General features: G+C 32.6%; 1 protein-coding gene across 1 annotated transcript; it reads left to right on the forward strand.

The window, feature by feature from the left end:
* The first annotated feature begins 417 nt into the window (after positions 1-417).
* Positions 418-13,443, forward strand: LOC148623087 (E3 ubiquitin-protein ligase RMND5A-like). The gene is made up of 9 exons (XM_088573611.1): positions 418-683; positions 5,532-5,677; positions 6,873-7,010; positions 7,776-7,876; positions 8,797-8,963; positions 9,288-9,453; positions 10,089-10,191; positions 11,789-11,943; positions 12,174-13,443. Exons 1-9 carry the CDS (start codon positions 548-550, stop codon positions 12,235-12,237), a joined length of 1,176 nt encoding a protein of 391 aa, XP_088429737.1. The 5' UTR covers positions 418-547; the 3' UTR covers positions 12,238-13,443.
* Positions 13,444-16,422: the final 2,979 nt, after the last annotated feature.

Genomic DNA, 16,422 nt, shown 5'->3' on the forward strand with positions numbered 1-16,422 from the left:
AATACATTCCTCATATTCTTATTTCAAATAGATAGAAAAATATATGTTGCCATTCTCCATTCTTTTATTTTTAATTTGGTACATTACTCATCAAAACCCATCCAGTGGTTTTAGCAAACATTCTTGGCAAAGTTACCCTATTTTCAACAGAGAAATTTGAGAGAATTTGCTAATAAACAGCCAAATTGCAACGGCAGTGTTTTATATAGATTATTACAAGTTACTTCTTCCACTAATATAGACTCCCTGCTGTATAGTATTACTTGGTAAGGCCAAATAAGAACGTTCTTGTGCGTTGTTTTGCAATTTTGTATTTTGTTATAAGATATTAAGAATGTTACCTTGACCATAGACTGGATCCCGATCCCAATAGTCATTAGCCCAACACCTGGAACGTAGTCCCAGGAACCAGGATTCCTTGACCCTTATTTTACATTGTACTTCCGGTTACGAAATGAAAACAAAGAGCAATGCATTCAGATAGCTATACAAAACTTTCATATGTTTAACTCGGTTTCATTGTTTCTAATGTAGAATTCATTACAAAATGGAAGCATGTCAAGCTGTAGAGAAAGAAGTTAACAAAGTGTTGGAAAAATTTGGAGGCTTACAGCACCATTATGACAAAAACCTTGATGAACTTATCAACTCCATACAAAGCATTCAGCGAGAGTTAAATGAGGGTCCATTTTCGTTTTATTTTCTATTTGCAAAATTTCAACTCTCAGAAATGAGGTGACCTGTTCATGTTTTTAAAAAAATAGTGTTGTGTTCATGGCCATTTTTTATTTGAGATCAGGTCAAGAGCCCGGTTCAAGAGGTGTTTACTAACAAAGTAACATGTAAATCAGGTCAACATTTCATACATTGTGTCAGGGCTTGACAATATTCCAAATTGTCCTAAAGTTTTGCCCTATTATATTCAGTGTTTTTGAACTTTTTGAGATGAATGAGTCATTATGACTCACTGGAGCTGAAATTTTGGGGCTAAAGTCTTTTATTTTTTGGAGGGTCACACTTTATACAAGTATATACAATGTGTATATGATTTTATCCTTTTTTAACCTGTTGATCAATCAGTTTTTCAAACTTTCTGCTCTTCAGTTATGAAGGCTACAGTACCAATCATTACATTAACTGTTGGCTTCATTTTGTCAAACTTTATATGTCATGAACAGATTAAGTAAATACCTTGGACTGTTTTTTACTACTTGCTGCCAGTCTGCGGTCATTACTAGATTGATGTCGTGCTAGGGCAGGTCGTTGAAATTTTTTAGAAACATCAAGTCCAAAAGGGTAATACACTGTTTACTGACAGTGCAAAATTTGCATTTCATCGATTTTGTTGTATCAGCAAATGATAGCCAAAAATATTTGCTTAACTGGCTGTACAATACAATGCAAAAGCTTTATTTAACGGCCATATTTTAAAAACAATACAACATAAGCTCCTGGGAGCTTTTAAAATCGACAAACATGCAATACAATAAATAACATACATGTACATCACAAGTACAGTGCATGGCATCTATCTAGTCCTTTTCACGCAGACATACATAAATCATCAGTCAGCATATAAGGCAAATAGTAGCAAATGTAAAATAGGATTAAAATGAAAGAGCAGCACTATAAATAGTCAACAATGTAAAATCATATATAGCAGAGCTGTTAAGATTAGCAAGCAGAACAATGACATGACCTGCCATTCCACAAGCTTGGAACATTCTTAAATTTAGTAAAAGAGGATTCACTACAAAAGTGGTCTGGCAGGTCATTCCAGGTTTTTGCAGCAAAGTATTTGAAGGAGTTTAACCTTTACCTTGATGTCCTGTTGCTGGGTAGTTTTGCTGTGTTCTGCTATCTGAAATTATATTTATTATCCTTTATTTCAATTATGTCATGTAGATATACTGGGCTCTGTCTATTTATTATTTTGAAAGATTCAGCTGCAATATTTATAATTCTTCGTACTTTCAGTGATGGCATTTTCGATTTTATCAAAAGCTTGTCATATGTGCTAGTATACATGTAGTCGTTCTAGATGAATTTAAAGGCCCTTTCTTGATTTTTTTCCATTTTATTAGTATTAGCCTCACTACAAAAGTGCCAAGAGACAGGACAATAATTAAAATTGGTCAAAATAAATGAATGGTAAATAGTTAACCTTCCCAGTTTATTTAAATGTTTCCCTATCCTTTTTAAAACTTTTAACTGCTTAGAGGCCTTTTTGCAAATGTTGGCTATATGAGTATCAAATTTTAAATGGTAATGTATTGTTACTCCCAAAAGTTTTACTTCATCCTCACATTTTATATTATCACCAAGATCGAAAGAAATGTTTTTATCATAAGTTTTTTGGCCAGTGGCAAGTGCCTGAAATTTATCAGGATTGGCTTTCATCTGATTCACTGCAAACTAATCTATGAATTTTAAGCTAACTCTAATTTTGTTATGACTTCATCAAGATTGTATCCAGCATAAGCAAGAGTATTGTCATCAGCGTAGTTATAGAGAGAAGAATCCTGAATGAAATAGAATATATCATTTTGAAAAATATTGAATAATACCGGACCTAGAATTGACCCTTGTGGCATCCCTCTATAAATTTTCTCCCACTTACTAAATGAGGATCCTAGTTTGACACACTGGTTTCTTTTTGACAGATAATCTTGAAGAAGATTAAGAGCTTCATCTGAAACACCATATGATTTTATTTTATCTAGCAGAAGATTATGTTGAAGGCAATCAAATGCTTTGCATAAATCCATCAAAACTGATGTTGTTCAAGGTCCTTATTAGCAGTATGCCTTTCAAGCTTCTGTTGTTGTTCATGTTGAGACCATTCTTGTTTTCTGGATTTGTCTGTTTATTAAATTTATTGGGTTTCGTAAATGCAAAGTTCAACAAGGCAACCATATTTTATGAATGAACTTGATTTCTAGCATTCGGCTCAACTCACCTGATTACATCTAACTTGTTGTCCAAAGACTACCATAATCGGCCGAGATGTACCCAATGCTAAGTTTCATTAAATTCCTTATGAGAGTGAACATGTGGACCCAGATCACAAAATGTAAATTTTTTATATTTATTCCCGGGTGATATCTTTTTGGGGTAAAAAATATTTATTATGCATAAATTTGTGTTAACAGAAACACTGGTATTATTTAATCCATTCTATCAAAGTTTAATTTGTTCAGAGAAGTTCCAATTTCATTCTGATAAGTCAGTTTTGGTATGTACTTGCCCTATTGGACAAGTTGGAAAAATGTTATTGTTGAGATCTGTGTATTATCCATTTTACAAGTTTGCCATTGTGATTTACTATACACCCTTAAAATATCTTTATAGTCTATGTGTATTATATCTAAACAAAATGAGTCCATGCATTGTTTTTTAATTTTATTGAAGGCTAAACATTTTTACCACCGAAATGGGGTCAAACCAGTATACTTTATCAAATTGGCACCTTGTTAAGTCAGCATCATAAATACATACAGTTATATGGAAAACTTGTTTAAACTGCATCACCTAATAATGTGGAGTAGGCATTGCATAAACTAGCAAGCACAGATAGCTTCACCAAGTTTAATTTTTACCCCTACAGGTAGCTCCAGCAACATCCTTTTTAGTTCTAGCGGATTCCAATTTAAACTTTTCCATGGATGGGGGAATAAATGTATTTTACTCTTAACCTTTTATGTAAACAAATGCAAAACATGCAGACCAAACTGGCAGCATGGAAATTCCAAAAAGATGACAATTTCTTTTCTTATCTTAGAAAAGCTGGCTTTGATTTGGATAATATAATTAGAGCTATATTTTCTGAGTGGGTTAGGTTCTAAAAATCTTGACAACAGCAGTTGGAGCAATGGAACAGCATGGAAAAGTCATACATAATCCAACCTTTCCAAAACTGTTTAAAAGATCTTTATATTTACTTCTTTTAATTAGAAAAAATTTAAAAGACTCAAAACTATCAGAAAAGACAAATTTATTTTTATTAAAATATAAACTTAAAATATGTATATTTTTATTTGTTTGGTATAAGGAAAGGTAAAATTTTCTTTGTAATTACTGTCATTTTTAAGTTGCTAATATTGTTAGCAACTTCTTGCGCTCGTAATTCCAGTACTTTACAATCGCATATGATTTGCATAAATATATATTACTACACCACCTTATGCTGCTGATCGGTGTTATAAAACAGTCATTTCTAGCTTATATAAGTTCAAAATGTACCTCTAATATATCATATTGTACATAAGTGTTCTACAGGTGTTGTTTAAGAATGAAAGATAAAATGATTGGTTAGCATTGAATTTTATGTAATATTACTCAGTCTCCAATTCAGACACAGGGGCTCATTACAATTGACTATATAGGTGATAAGCATTATCAGGGCCCCGATAGTCATTGTCAGTTTATTAATCTTGTTCCTAATTTGGTTCCCTGGTCAATATCATAAGCGACACAAAAATCGCTAAAAATTTGAGAGAAACTTGTGGAGCGGAAACATTACGGGTCATCATGGTTACAAAAGAGTAATCAAGGAAACCAAGATTCTACTGAAAGTCACCCGATTTAAGAGCATATCGCATTCATGCCATTTTGGATGTTGAAAGCAAGCCAAAAACAGTGGCATAGAAGATTTGCCTATTAGGGACTTTGAAGACTTCAATCTTTCATTTTTTTTACTACTGGAACATGGCTTTTATTGGTACATACATTACATTAGGGAAACTTAAGGGAAATTTAGATTACTGTAATAACCATAGAGTTTACACTGCATCCAGGTGCTTGCTATTATAGACTACTGTAGACTGGGTAAATTGTATTTATCTATGCCTCAGTGCACACATTTTCCATTGTTACCTTGATTGGAATCTCAATGACTTATTGGCATTTTTCAGGTCTCTATTTTTGATGGTCAGCTAAACCAATCAGATAACAATAGACTTGTAGTTTTTTACAGTTTTAACATGAAACTGGAAAATCAATCAAATTTATCTTTTAATTTCAATTTTGCTGAAACTAAAGGTAGTTGATTTATATTAATGAACTTTAAGCTTTAAATACTTTAAAATCTGCTTATACATTTATACACACTCCTCAATACAGGTATAAAAAAGATCTTTTATGGACACTCATATTTAATTTTGGTCAGTTAGAGGGAGAAATAAAGGCTTAAAACATTCTCAGCAGAAGATCAGTGATGGGCAGCTGATTTTACCATATTCTGTGTTATATTGAAAATACTGATTGTGTTGAACTTCATAAAGTCAAATATTGTAGGAAAGACTAAGTGTTGTGTACTTGGGTACCCCAGTATCTACATGTATGTGGGCAACAAAAGTCTTTGGAGGAAAAATGATTTGTCTTCAGCACTTGATATTGAGTTGCAAATTTTTCCATGTTTTGCAATTCCTAAAGTCAAATGTTTATAAATACCTTTTTTCACTTTCTTATAATTCAGATTCTTTTTATTCTGTGGAATGATATGTATATATTATATATCATTTGCAATGCAGGTCCAGAAGACCATGAACTAACTGCAACACAATCTCTGATATTAGTCCAGACTTTGAGGAGACTAAAAGAAGCTGTTTCAAGATTTGGACAAGAACACAAAGATCTACACAGCACTGTTTCCAAAGTTGGAAAATCAGTAGACAGAGTAAGATCATCGATAATCTGTCATCTTAATTTGATTTAGTGGGATATTATTTACAAAGTTGTGAGAGATTCATTTTAATAAGTATTTCCTACGAGTTCCTAATGTTTCTCTTTTTAAACGTACAGGAATCATTACGGGATGCAGAATTGCAGAAATAATGCATTAATTCTCCAGATGCTATGCTGTCAATTTTCTGAAATGCCACATTAAATGTCTGCTAAATGTGGCTGCCTCTATTTTATTTGTGTGTGTCTTGTCATTAAATTGTAGATACACTTGACAATTATTGTTTTGATTGAACTGGTTGCTTACTGAATTGCTCTTCCAATGTTTGTAAGAAAGTGCATCTCAGAAACCAGTTCCTATTTCTTAAAGTCCAAATTAATGTCACAGTTACCATGGTTACTGTGTATGGTTCAAATTTTCAAATTCATGACATGATTCCATAAGTTTTTGACTACGATTAATTTCAAATACATCTAGACTCATCATGCACATTATCTTGAATAAAATCTCTGAAACATTTCTGAAATCGTGTACAATTCTACAATTACAGGTGATTGGATGAAATTCTCTGTTTTACAATATCCTGTAAATGAAGTTTCTTTTTCCAAATAGATCACTGATATGTAAATTAAAGCAACAGACAAAGAAAAAAATACCTGTGTTTCTGCTAACATGCTCTAACTAAAAACTAGGGTCGGTAGGTAGGCAGAACTTCTTATATTTTCGAAAGTTTTTGACTGGTTTGTTTTGGACACACATTCAGACTTAACAAGTGGTCAGAAAAACTTATAGATAAACACCAAATTAGGATTGATTAGGGTTAATGGAAACACAGGAATCTTTTTTCAGGCCAAAAGAATTAAAGGCAGTTGAGTTAAATAGCTTTTATTTGCATGATTATATAAACTCCTGTCATAGTGCTAAATTTTCAAATTTTCAATTGCAAAAATTAGTAATTACATGAAAAAAAAACACATAATCTGCACCCAAAATTGACCACAAGGTGTTTTGGTGGCATGTACAACCATTATGTGTTATGAAAATACATGACTTTTATAGCTTTTGATCATATTTTGAAAATTTAACATTCATTAGATGTACAGAGTATTAATTTAGTAGATCATCTGTTTTCAGCTGACAGTGACTGTTACAAAATTACTGTTATTGTTTATGTTTTATTCCATTTCAGAACTTTGTGAATGATTATTCTGCTGTAGTTGTTGACAGAGCATTTGAGGGACAGGAGAAAAGTCTGCTTTTGAATGAGGTGGTTTGTGAACACTTCATGAGACAGGGAATGCTGGATGTTGCAGATGCTATTGTTGAGGTTTGTCCCTAAACATTTGTACCATGGTAAGAACTACTGCAGCTGACTGATGTCTTGGACATAGAAAGAATCAAAAACTTTATTTAAGTTGAAATTTTTTCTCTAGTCCCCAATGTTCTCCATATAAAAGCATGTAGAATGTCTCTGGATGACCTGTTATCACATAATGAATTTATTGCCCATCTTCTATGAAAGCAGTGAATTGTTTTCATTGTATGTATAGTATTGTTCTGTTATTCATGTCGGTTTTAAAAGCTCATTAGAGCTTGTGTTGTAATGTTTAATGGGCTTTTAAAACCGATATAAATAACAGAACAATACTATACATACAATGAAAACAATTTACTGCCTTTCATAGAAGATGGACAATAAATTAATTATGTGATAACTGAAGTTTACTTAGTTATCTACATTGTACATGTGTACTTAGTATTGTTGTATTCACTCTTTACAATCAAACTGAAAACATTGTGAACTTGACTTCAACAATTCTACCACTAAATGTGTTGTATTATGGTTGCTCTGAATAATCAGGAAATGAAAAATATATACACGACTGTTTGCATAGATAAAATAGGTCCTAGTGGAAATCAATTTTATAATGGAGAAAAAGAAGTAAAATCTCCCAGCCCAGTCCTCTTTATTTTATTTTTTGAAAGGATAATTAAAAGCTAGCAGTTAAAATTAGTAAGTCAAACATAAACATCAAAGACTGTGCTTTTGAATTACAAAATTAGTTTAAAATTTCTCATTTCATTTAATCAGGAGGCTGATTTAGCTATAGCTGAGGACAAAAAAGTACCATTCCTGGAACTCCACAGAATACTTGGTGCCTTAAGGATGAATGACTTGGAACCAGCATTAGAGTAAGTAAAACAGTAAATACAGTTTTACTTCAGAGGTAGTGTCAAAATAGTCCAAAACATCTGTTGTTACCAAATGGAAGTTTTTTTTATTATCTTAAACTTCTTTTTAAAGTAATTGAATTGTTCCAGTCAATTTTGTTGCTTGAAAATGGTATTTTTTATGAAATGTCTGAATATGCCATGAATTTGTAATTTTCCTACCAGATTTTGCATAGAATTGGGATCAGACCATTTCCAAGACTTCTCCTGGAATATTGCATACATGTACTAGTATTAAATGAATGCTGCACCATCTCCAGGATTTCCACAGAATATTACAGACATGTACCAGAATTAAATAAATGCTACACCATTTCTAAGACTTCTCCCAGAATATTGCAAACATGTACCAGTACTAAAAAAATGTTGCACCATTTCTAAGAATTCTCCCAGAATATTGCATAGATGTAGTACCCAGTATTAAAAAATTCTGCCCTATTACTTAGACTTCTCCCAGAATATTGCAAACATGTACCAGTATTAAATAAATGCTGTACCATTTCCAGGACTTCCCCCAGAATATTACAAACATGTACCAGTATTAAATAAATGCTGTACCATTTCCAGGACTTCTCCCAGAATATTACATTAAACATGTACCAGTATTAAACAAATGCTGCACCATTTCTAAGACTTCTCCCAGAATATTGCATACATGTAGTACCCAGTATTAAAAAAATGCTGCACCATTTCTAAGACTTCTCCCAGAATATTGCAGATATGTAGTACCCGGTATTTAAAAAAATGCTGCACCATTTCTAAGACATCTCCCCGAATATTGCATACATGTACCAGTATTAAATAAATGCTGTACCATTTCCAAGACTTCTCCCAGAATATTGCCCGTATTGTTTATTTTGACTGTTCTTACTTTTTTTTAGATGGGCTAATGTAAATGCAAACAGACTTAGAGAAATCAACAGTTCTTTAGAGTTTAAGTTACACAGGTTAAAGTTCATAAGTTTAATAAAACAAGGACCTGTAGCACAAACAGCAGCTTTACTCTATTCAAGAAACTTTGAACAGTTTGCAGATCAACATGCTAGAGGTAAAATCTTGGTTATTAGCAGAAACAATAGCTGCAGGTGATACCTTATATAAACAGAATCAATACATTCACTTTCTTTTTATCTAAAGTTATACTATTTATTTTCATTTTGTAAATTATAAGATAAAAGATATCATTGAGTTAAGTTACAGTAACCCTGTCTGTCAACACTTTTAAAATTTTATATATTAAAAAAAACACTTACCAGTACCATAATTCCTTCAAGAAGCCACCTCCAATCACTTACAATAGATATTCTTATCTTTTACACACTTGAGGCAATTTGTCTGACATGTAATGGAAAGTTTTCTACATATGTTTCAGACATACAGATATTGATGGGCAGCCTCCTCTTCCTAAAGCAGGGTATTCAGAATTCTGCCTATAGTCATTTATTATCTTCCATATACTGGGATGAAATATGTGATGTATTCACCAGGGATGCCTGTACACTGATGGGGATGTCAATGGAAAGTCCTCTAAGTATCAGGTTAGAGTTTAACAAATTATCATAGTCAGTTATATACAGAATATAGCTTCTTGCAGTTTAAATGTTGAATAGCAAAATATACCCAGGGGATCAGTTCAGCTGTTTAATTATACATTTTCAGTATCCAAGTTCGAAGTACCGCTATTTATGTTAATTTTCTAATAAAATTTTCACGGTGAAAATCTAAGTATGATAAGGATTTCATAAATTCATTTTGTTTGCAATTTTTTAGTCTATTCATTGAACTGAAAAAAAATATTTCTCAGAATTTTTTTTATTAAAATGAATTGCGAGTAAAATTATTTATTCTAGAATTATTGCCGTTTGACCAACCAAATTGCAGTTTACAGTGTATATAATTTATGATATTCAGGTTTAACACTTTGATGATTTGTACTTTCTTTTCATTCTTATTTCTCTAAGATGACTATCTCTAATAGATATATATGCAGGCTACAAAGTTCCCCAATTTTTCATGTTGCAAAGACAATGCTTGAAAATCTGTACGTATTATGTTGATACTGATGGCTTTTTGATAATATCACTTCCATTCTGAAAAATGTATATTTTGCTAAAATTTCTTGAATGGTTTTATTTAAGAAAAAATTGTTTTAATATTTGATTTGTTGTTTCAGTATAAAGGCAGGTTGTATTGCATTACCCCCTCTACTGAATATTAAACAAGTGATGCAGCAAAGACAAGTGTCAGGTGTCTGGAGTAACAAGGATGAACTGCCAGTATGTAATGTGCTTAAAATTATATAAAATTTGAGTGATTTTTTTTCTGCATTATTTAACCCCAGTCCTGAAATAAGATCGTATATCTGTAGTTATCTTCAGAAGCCTTCATATGTAGTAGAAAATACTAAAAAATAAATTTCTGTATATATGTTAGAAATACATGTGCTGAAAAGTGGTCCATTTTTATTTTGCTTACCAAAATGGACTTTTTGACAGACACATTATAGTACAGTGAAACTTCTCGAAACTGGACCCTCAGAAAACCAGTCTTCCCTTTAGACCGGCCGTTTTTAATAGTCCCGGCCGATACACCTTAAAACCTGTGTGTTTTGTCTTCAATAGACCGGCCACCCCTTAAAATTGTACATCGGTCGGTTTTTCACAATTTTAGTTACATATTTCAAATAAAAACAACTTCTCAATTCCGGCCGCCCAGTTATTGTTCACCTGTAATAAATGTGTCAACAAAACTGTAAATGATTACATAATATTATGTAATTAATGATTCATTTACTGTCCGTGTGCATTTCACCAGTGGACCGATGATAATTGAAGGGGACAGTAGTTTAAACAACAAAATTAATCCAGACATTACATTTTGTCACTGGTTGGCTGTTAATTGGTGTGTACACGTCAGACAAGCGGCGTCATTTAATATTACGATCTTTACGATCTTCTAACTGTCAATTAATGTGACCTGTACCCAAGCGAAAACAACATAGGGGTGAAATTATTAGACTTTGTTGATAGATAATTTACGAAAACAATACAAATAATTAATTACCATCAATAGCCCTTTGATCTTTAATACACATTCTTTCAACACCATGAACATTATTTTGCCGGCAGAACCGTTTGTGAAGTCAAATCATTTACAAATGATGCAAGCTTTGAAATGTAATAAAAGGCCATAAGTTTTGAATTGGCATTAAACATGTCTCGACCAACAAACTGACAAGGTGTAGGGTTATAGAACACATTAATGGAAACAGCTCTTAGAATGCATTGCTGTTTTTCACAAAACCGGCCATTTTTTCTTGTCCCAGCACTAGCCGGTTTGGAGAAGTTTCACTGTATATTGCAGATGTCTATCCACACAAGGTACAATTACTTAAAAATACATTGAAGGATTTCAGTTATTTTATGTTCCTCATCTTATGAAGGAAGCCTCCTTTCATTTTTTTTTTTTCATTGTTTTTTTTTTATTTAAAGCTTCAGAGTTTTGGAACTTGAAACACAATTGGTTAGGGAAGATTAAGTCTCCGTTTGTTTTTGTTTACAGCTGTTATTTATGTTAAATAATATAGGCATAGAAACTCATTTTAAAAATTGAATTCTCCCATTTTGATTTTATTGTAAATAATAATCCTGTATGGGTACAGATTATTTTATTGTAAATAATAATCCTGTATGGTACAGATTATTTTATTGTAAATTATCATCCTGTATGGGTACATATTATTTTAAGCAGAATACAAAATACATTTAGATTTTATTTTGCTACTGTACATCTTTCAGTATCTAGTGATAATGATGTATTTTTTTGTCTACATCTATGAAGACTGACATTTATTTGTGTCATTGTTCTTTATAGGTTGAGATAGATCTTGGAACAGATTTTAGATATCATTCCATATTTGCCTGTCCTATACTGCGTCAGCAGGCCACAGACCATAATCCTCCAATGAGGCTGATATGTGGACATGTGATCTCAAAGGATGCCCTCACTAAACTCTCTAGTGGCTCTAAGTAAGTAGTATACTTTTGTTTTAAATTAAAAAAGGATGTTATTTTAGTGTTGTAGGAATAATAAGAGAATTCAAATTTCCATTAATGTTTTAAAGGTATGACTGGCCAAATTATAACATTGAAAGATGTTTGTTAGGGATTCTATGACAATTTGTGAACATTCTAAAGATAATTTTCTGGATTGATCTTTCAATTTATTCAGTGAGCATTTTTGGTTTTTTTCCTTTCAGGGTGAAATGTCCATATTGTCCAGTAGAGCAGCTACCATCAGATGCTAAACAAGTTCATTTCTAGTCATAATGATGGAAAATGAATAACTATCATTTATTGTATTAGGGGGAACATTCATTATTGATATGATAACCACTAAAGCTATATATTTATCTAAACATAGTGTCAGAGTGGTTATTGAAGAGCTGTAAAATTTTCTCTTGACAATACCTCCTATTCAGTTGTTAACAAAACCTTTTTCAGCAAGTTTTCCAGATTCCAGTAAAAATATTTATGATTATTAGTAGAAGTTCTGAAGCAGGTTTATAGACCAAATTGTCATGTCCCTGTTACTTTATTATAGTTGCTAGAAACTTAGTGGATTAATTTTAAAATTCTATGTGAAAACTGCATGTACATGTATGGACATCGTTAAATTTGATAAATGAGTTATTTCCTATTTTTGTTTTAAAATTTTTACAGTTTTTCTGCAGTCTATCATAGAACAGAGTGAAGGACTGTTTTTCTTTTGTTTTTTTTTATGCCAGAGTAATGAAAAGCAACCCTGTTAGACTCTTGGTGGTTTTCTCTGTGTCAATATAATGTTTTCTTTTTTATGCTAGAGTAATGAAAAGCAACCCTGTTAGACTCTAGGTGGTTTTCTCTGTGTCAATATGTTTTCTTTTTGCATGATATATATAACAATCTGTGCAGTAGGAACAATTTTGGAGTTAATTGATAAGCAATGGAATACCGGTTACAACTGTGTAACTCTGGGAGGCTATGTCTTTAGTATACAAGTGTCTTGTTTTACTCCTTGACTTGATAGTTATTGATTGTAGAGCATTGGTGTTTTATTTTCTCATATTTATTGCTGCTATTTTATAAAGTGGATACAGAATGCTGTAAGTCAAGACAGAAAATATCACAGTCATCTGATAGAGTGAGATGTGATAACCTTAATAACTGACTGTATTAATCATCAATCTAACAGTTAATATAACGTTTCATTGGATATTGTCCATATTTATACTATTACAGCAGCAATAGAAAAGCAATACAATTAACATTATTGCTTTCTTGTTTATAAATGAATTCATAGACATATAGTGATATTTGTTGAGAAAACATTGAAAAATAAGAAGTCATTATTTAAGAGACTGACATTTAATTGTAATGTGATACTTGCAGGTAATCTACAGATTGTCATTTTTATTGAACTACTTCAATTCAGATTTGTTTGATGTACATTTGTTTCATATTTATTAAAAAAGATATCATTTTAAGAAATGCGTGTGCTGTGTTGATGCTTTTAAATCAACAAGAAATTGCCAAGGAATCAATAGTTCTATTACCATGGATTTTATTACTTTTGTTGTCGGGACCTTTCAGAGCTTATTTGAAAGTGTGTTTACACTTTGTGTTTATCTTTATAGAGGTTATATGAACATACTTATAAATTTTAATTTAAAAATCACAATTCACTGGATTTGATTTCTAGATATTTAAGCCTTAATGTTGACAGTTTTTATACCGGACATACGAATGGCAGAGTATCATGTGATACCCTTCCATAAGTTGCATGTCCATTTGTCCGTCTGACTGTCCCTGACGGTTTCCAGATGATAACTTAGAACATATCAATGCTTTTATTTTACAAACTTTGTGAAGTTGTTTAGTACCATGAAATACCGTTTATATTAAATTTTCAGCTAAAACCAAAAAGTAGTGTTCGATTTTTTAACGTTTTGCCACCTCCTTTTTCACCATTTACTAAGTCTTCCATTGATGCCCTATTTTAAAGTCGACTTTTTGCACTCGTTTCTTTTTCAGTGCTGTTCATTCGTATATGATTTGCATAATTATATATTACTACACCACCTTATGCCGTAGAACCGTCAATTCTAGCTTATAAGAGTTCTAAATGAACCTCTTAAATACTATCTATCCTATGTGTTCTACGTGTTTTTTCCCCACTTGTATGAGAGCGGGGAGTATACATTAAAAGATGATCGTTAAGCATTGAACTTTCTGTAATATAGCAGAGCAACGCAGTCTCTGAGTTGTTCTGATTGAGAAACATTCGGGTCATTACGGTTACGAAGTCGCCCGTTTTTAAATAGAGCATATCGCAACTTCGCTTGAAGTAACAAGTTCAAAGTTCAAAAGTAAAGTAGGTACCGGGGCGCCGATTGGGACTTGATCTTTTTATAATCAAAATCAATTTTGTGAGTCAAAAGTCAATTCTGTGTCACAAAATTCAATTTTGTATGCAAACCGAATCCTTTGGATATGCAAATGATTTCAAAATGTGCAGCATCATGTGCACGTGTATTACAAACTTAAGGCACTCACTGCAATACAGTGGATAAGGTATGATTGTGGACGGTTATAAAAAAGCACACAAGTGAAAGAAATGTCGGATATCGTAATCCTACAACCTACTCACTTAATTTTGAGCGTTGGTTTGTAAACAAAAGGGAAACGAAAGTTATACACGTATTCTGTCAGTTTTTCATCTCGCCCGACCTGTTTCACTCAACCGAATTTCTTGTGTCATACATCAATAGAATTGGAATGAAATAAGGAATCTATCTGTATCTGGCAAAAAAATCATGAGGGATAGTGGAACAAAATAATCATGAACCGACTTTAACAAATTTCACCGCACAACATATTTCTAATATGATTTTCTTGGCTAATCTGACGATTCATTTCTTTTTCCAACAAAATTTGGGACAAATACATTAATACAAATTATCTTGTCAAATTTTAACAAATTTGGTTGCAATTAACAGGTCGTGCAAAGCATTTTATAATAAAGTTGAAAGATGTAAGGAAATGATCACGTGATTCACCAGGGAAAATCCCGATAAGTCGAAAGTAGAAAAATCGCGTAATTTAAAACCTGTTTTATAACCGTCCTGCGTGGCTCGTAGTAATCGGAAACCTGTTGCTATATCCACTGAGAAACCTTCTTACAAAATCGTGATGAGAGAATTCATTTGCATATCCAAATGATTCTGTAAACTAATTTGCTTACAAAATAGACTTTTGTGACAAAATTCAATTTTGTGACACAAAATTGACTTTTGTCTCACTAAATTGATTTTTGTGACACAGAATTGACTAAGGTTACAGCGGTAATCAAAAGAATGTAATCCAGGACTAGGGACAAAGACCAGACATGGAAAACAGGCATACACAACAAAGAACATTATGTAACTAAAATCAATCATACAAAGTAACAAAAGCAAATGAGCAACTCGGACTCCACTAAAAACTGGGAGCATGGACCAGGTGCACCGGTAGGGTAAGCGTCCTCTGCTTTTCTAGGAACACCCGTCGAATTGCTCATAAATAGTCAAGTCCGGGGTAGACAAACGAGGAAAAGAAAAACAATGACCCGTTGAATAAATCAGTTTTCATGGTGCAGATACACCATAACGATCCACGAGTTCATGATGACGACCATAAATTTCTGTAGTGATGACTTCAATCTTGTAGCAACATAATCCTGTTCCAGAAGCCTATTTGTTACAGTTCTAGCGCGATACAAAAAGTCTGCGGTAGTTTCGGCAAGCTCTGGCATAACGTATGAGTTGTGATATGAACACTCCATACGCAGATGCTGAAGGGATGTTGCCAAAGTTGACAATTCTGAATGAAAAGTCATCACGTTTGTCGTAAAGTTTGGTCAATAGTTCTCCTTTACCATCGATTTCTAAGTGTAGGTCAAGATATGAGGCTGACTTCACAGTCTCTGTAGTATCCTTTATCTCAAGTTCTTTGGGGCAGATGCGATGTATCAAATCCCCGAAATTAGGATTGTTTAAAGATAATACGTCATCTATATAGCGGAAACTGAGATTAAAGGATCTAGCCAAACGATATTCTTTCTTTCGGATCAGATCAGCCATAAAGTCAGCCTCATAAGAGTGATGGAATAGGGCAGCAAGTAAAGGAGCACAATTTGTTTTCATTGGAATACCGACCGTTTTTGAAAAACACGTCCACTACACTGGACAAATATGTTGTCGATTAAAAATTCCAGCATTTTGTAAACATCTTCCTCTGTATATTTGGAAGTTGATTTGGAATTATTTCTTACAAAGTAAGAGGAATCTCTACCAAGAACTATATATTTGTATCTAGGTGTACCATCTTTTTTGAAAAAAAAACAACGATGTATAATGTTTTTAAGTCGGGATTTTAACTAAGTATGGGGATAGCACAGATTTATGGTTTTCCACAATCTCTTCTTTGGAG

The sequence above is a fragment of the Perna viridis genome, chromosome 3, assembly GCF_037379345.1.
Source record: "Perna viridis isolate PV_CMFRI_1.1 ecotype Kerala chromosome 3, ASM3737934v1, whole genome shotgun sequence".
NCBI lineage: Eukaryota > Metazoa > Mollusca > Bivalvia > Mytilida > Mytilidae > Perna > Perna viridis.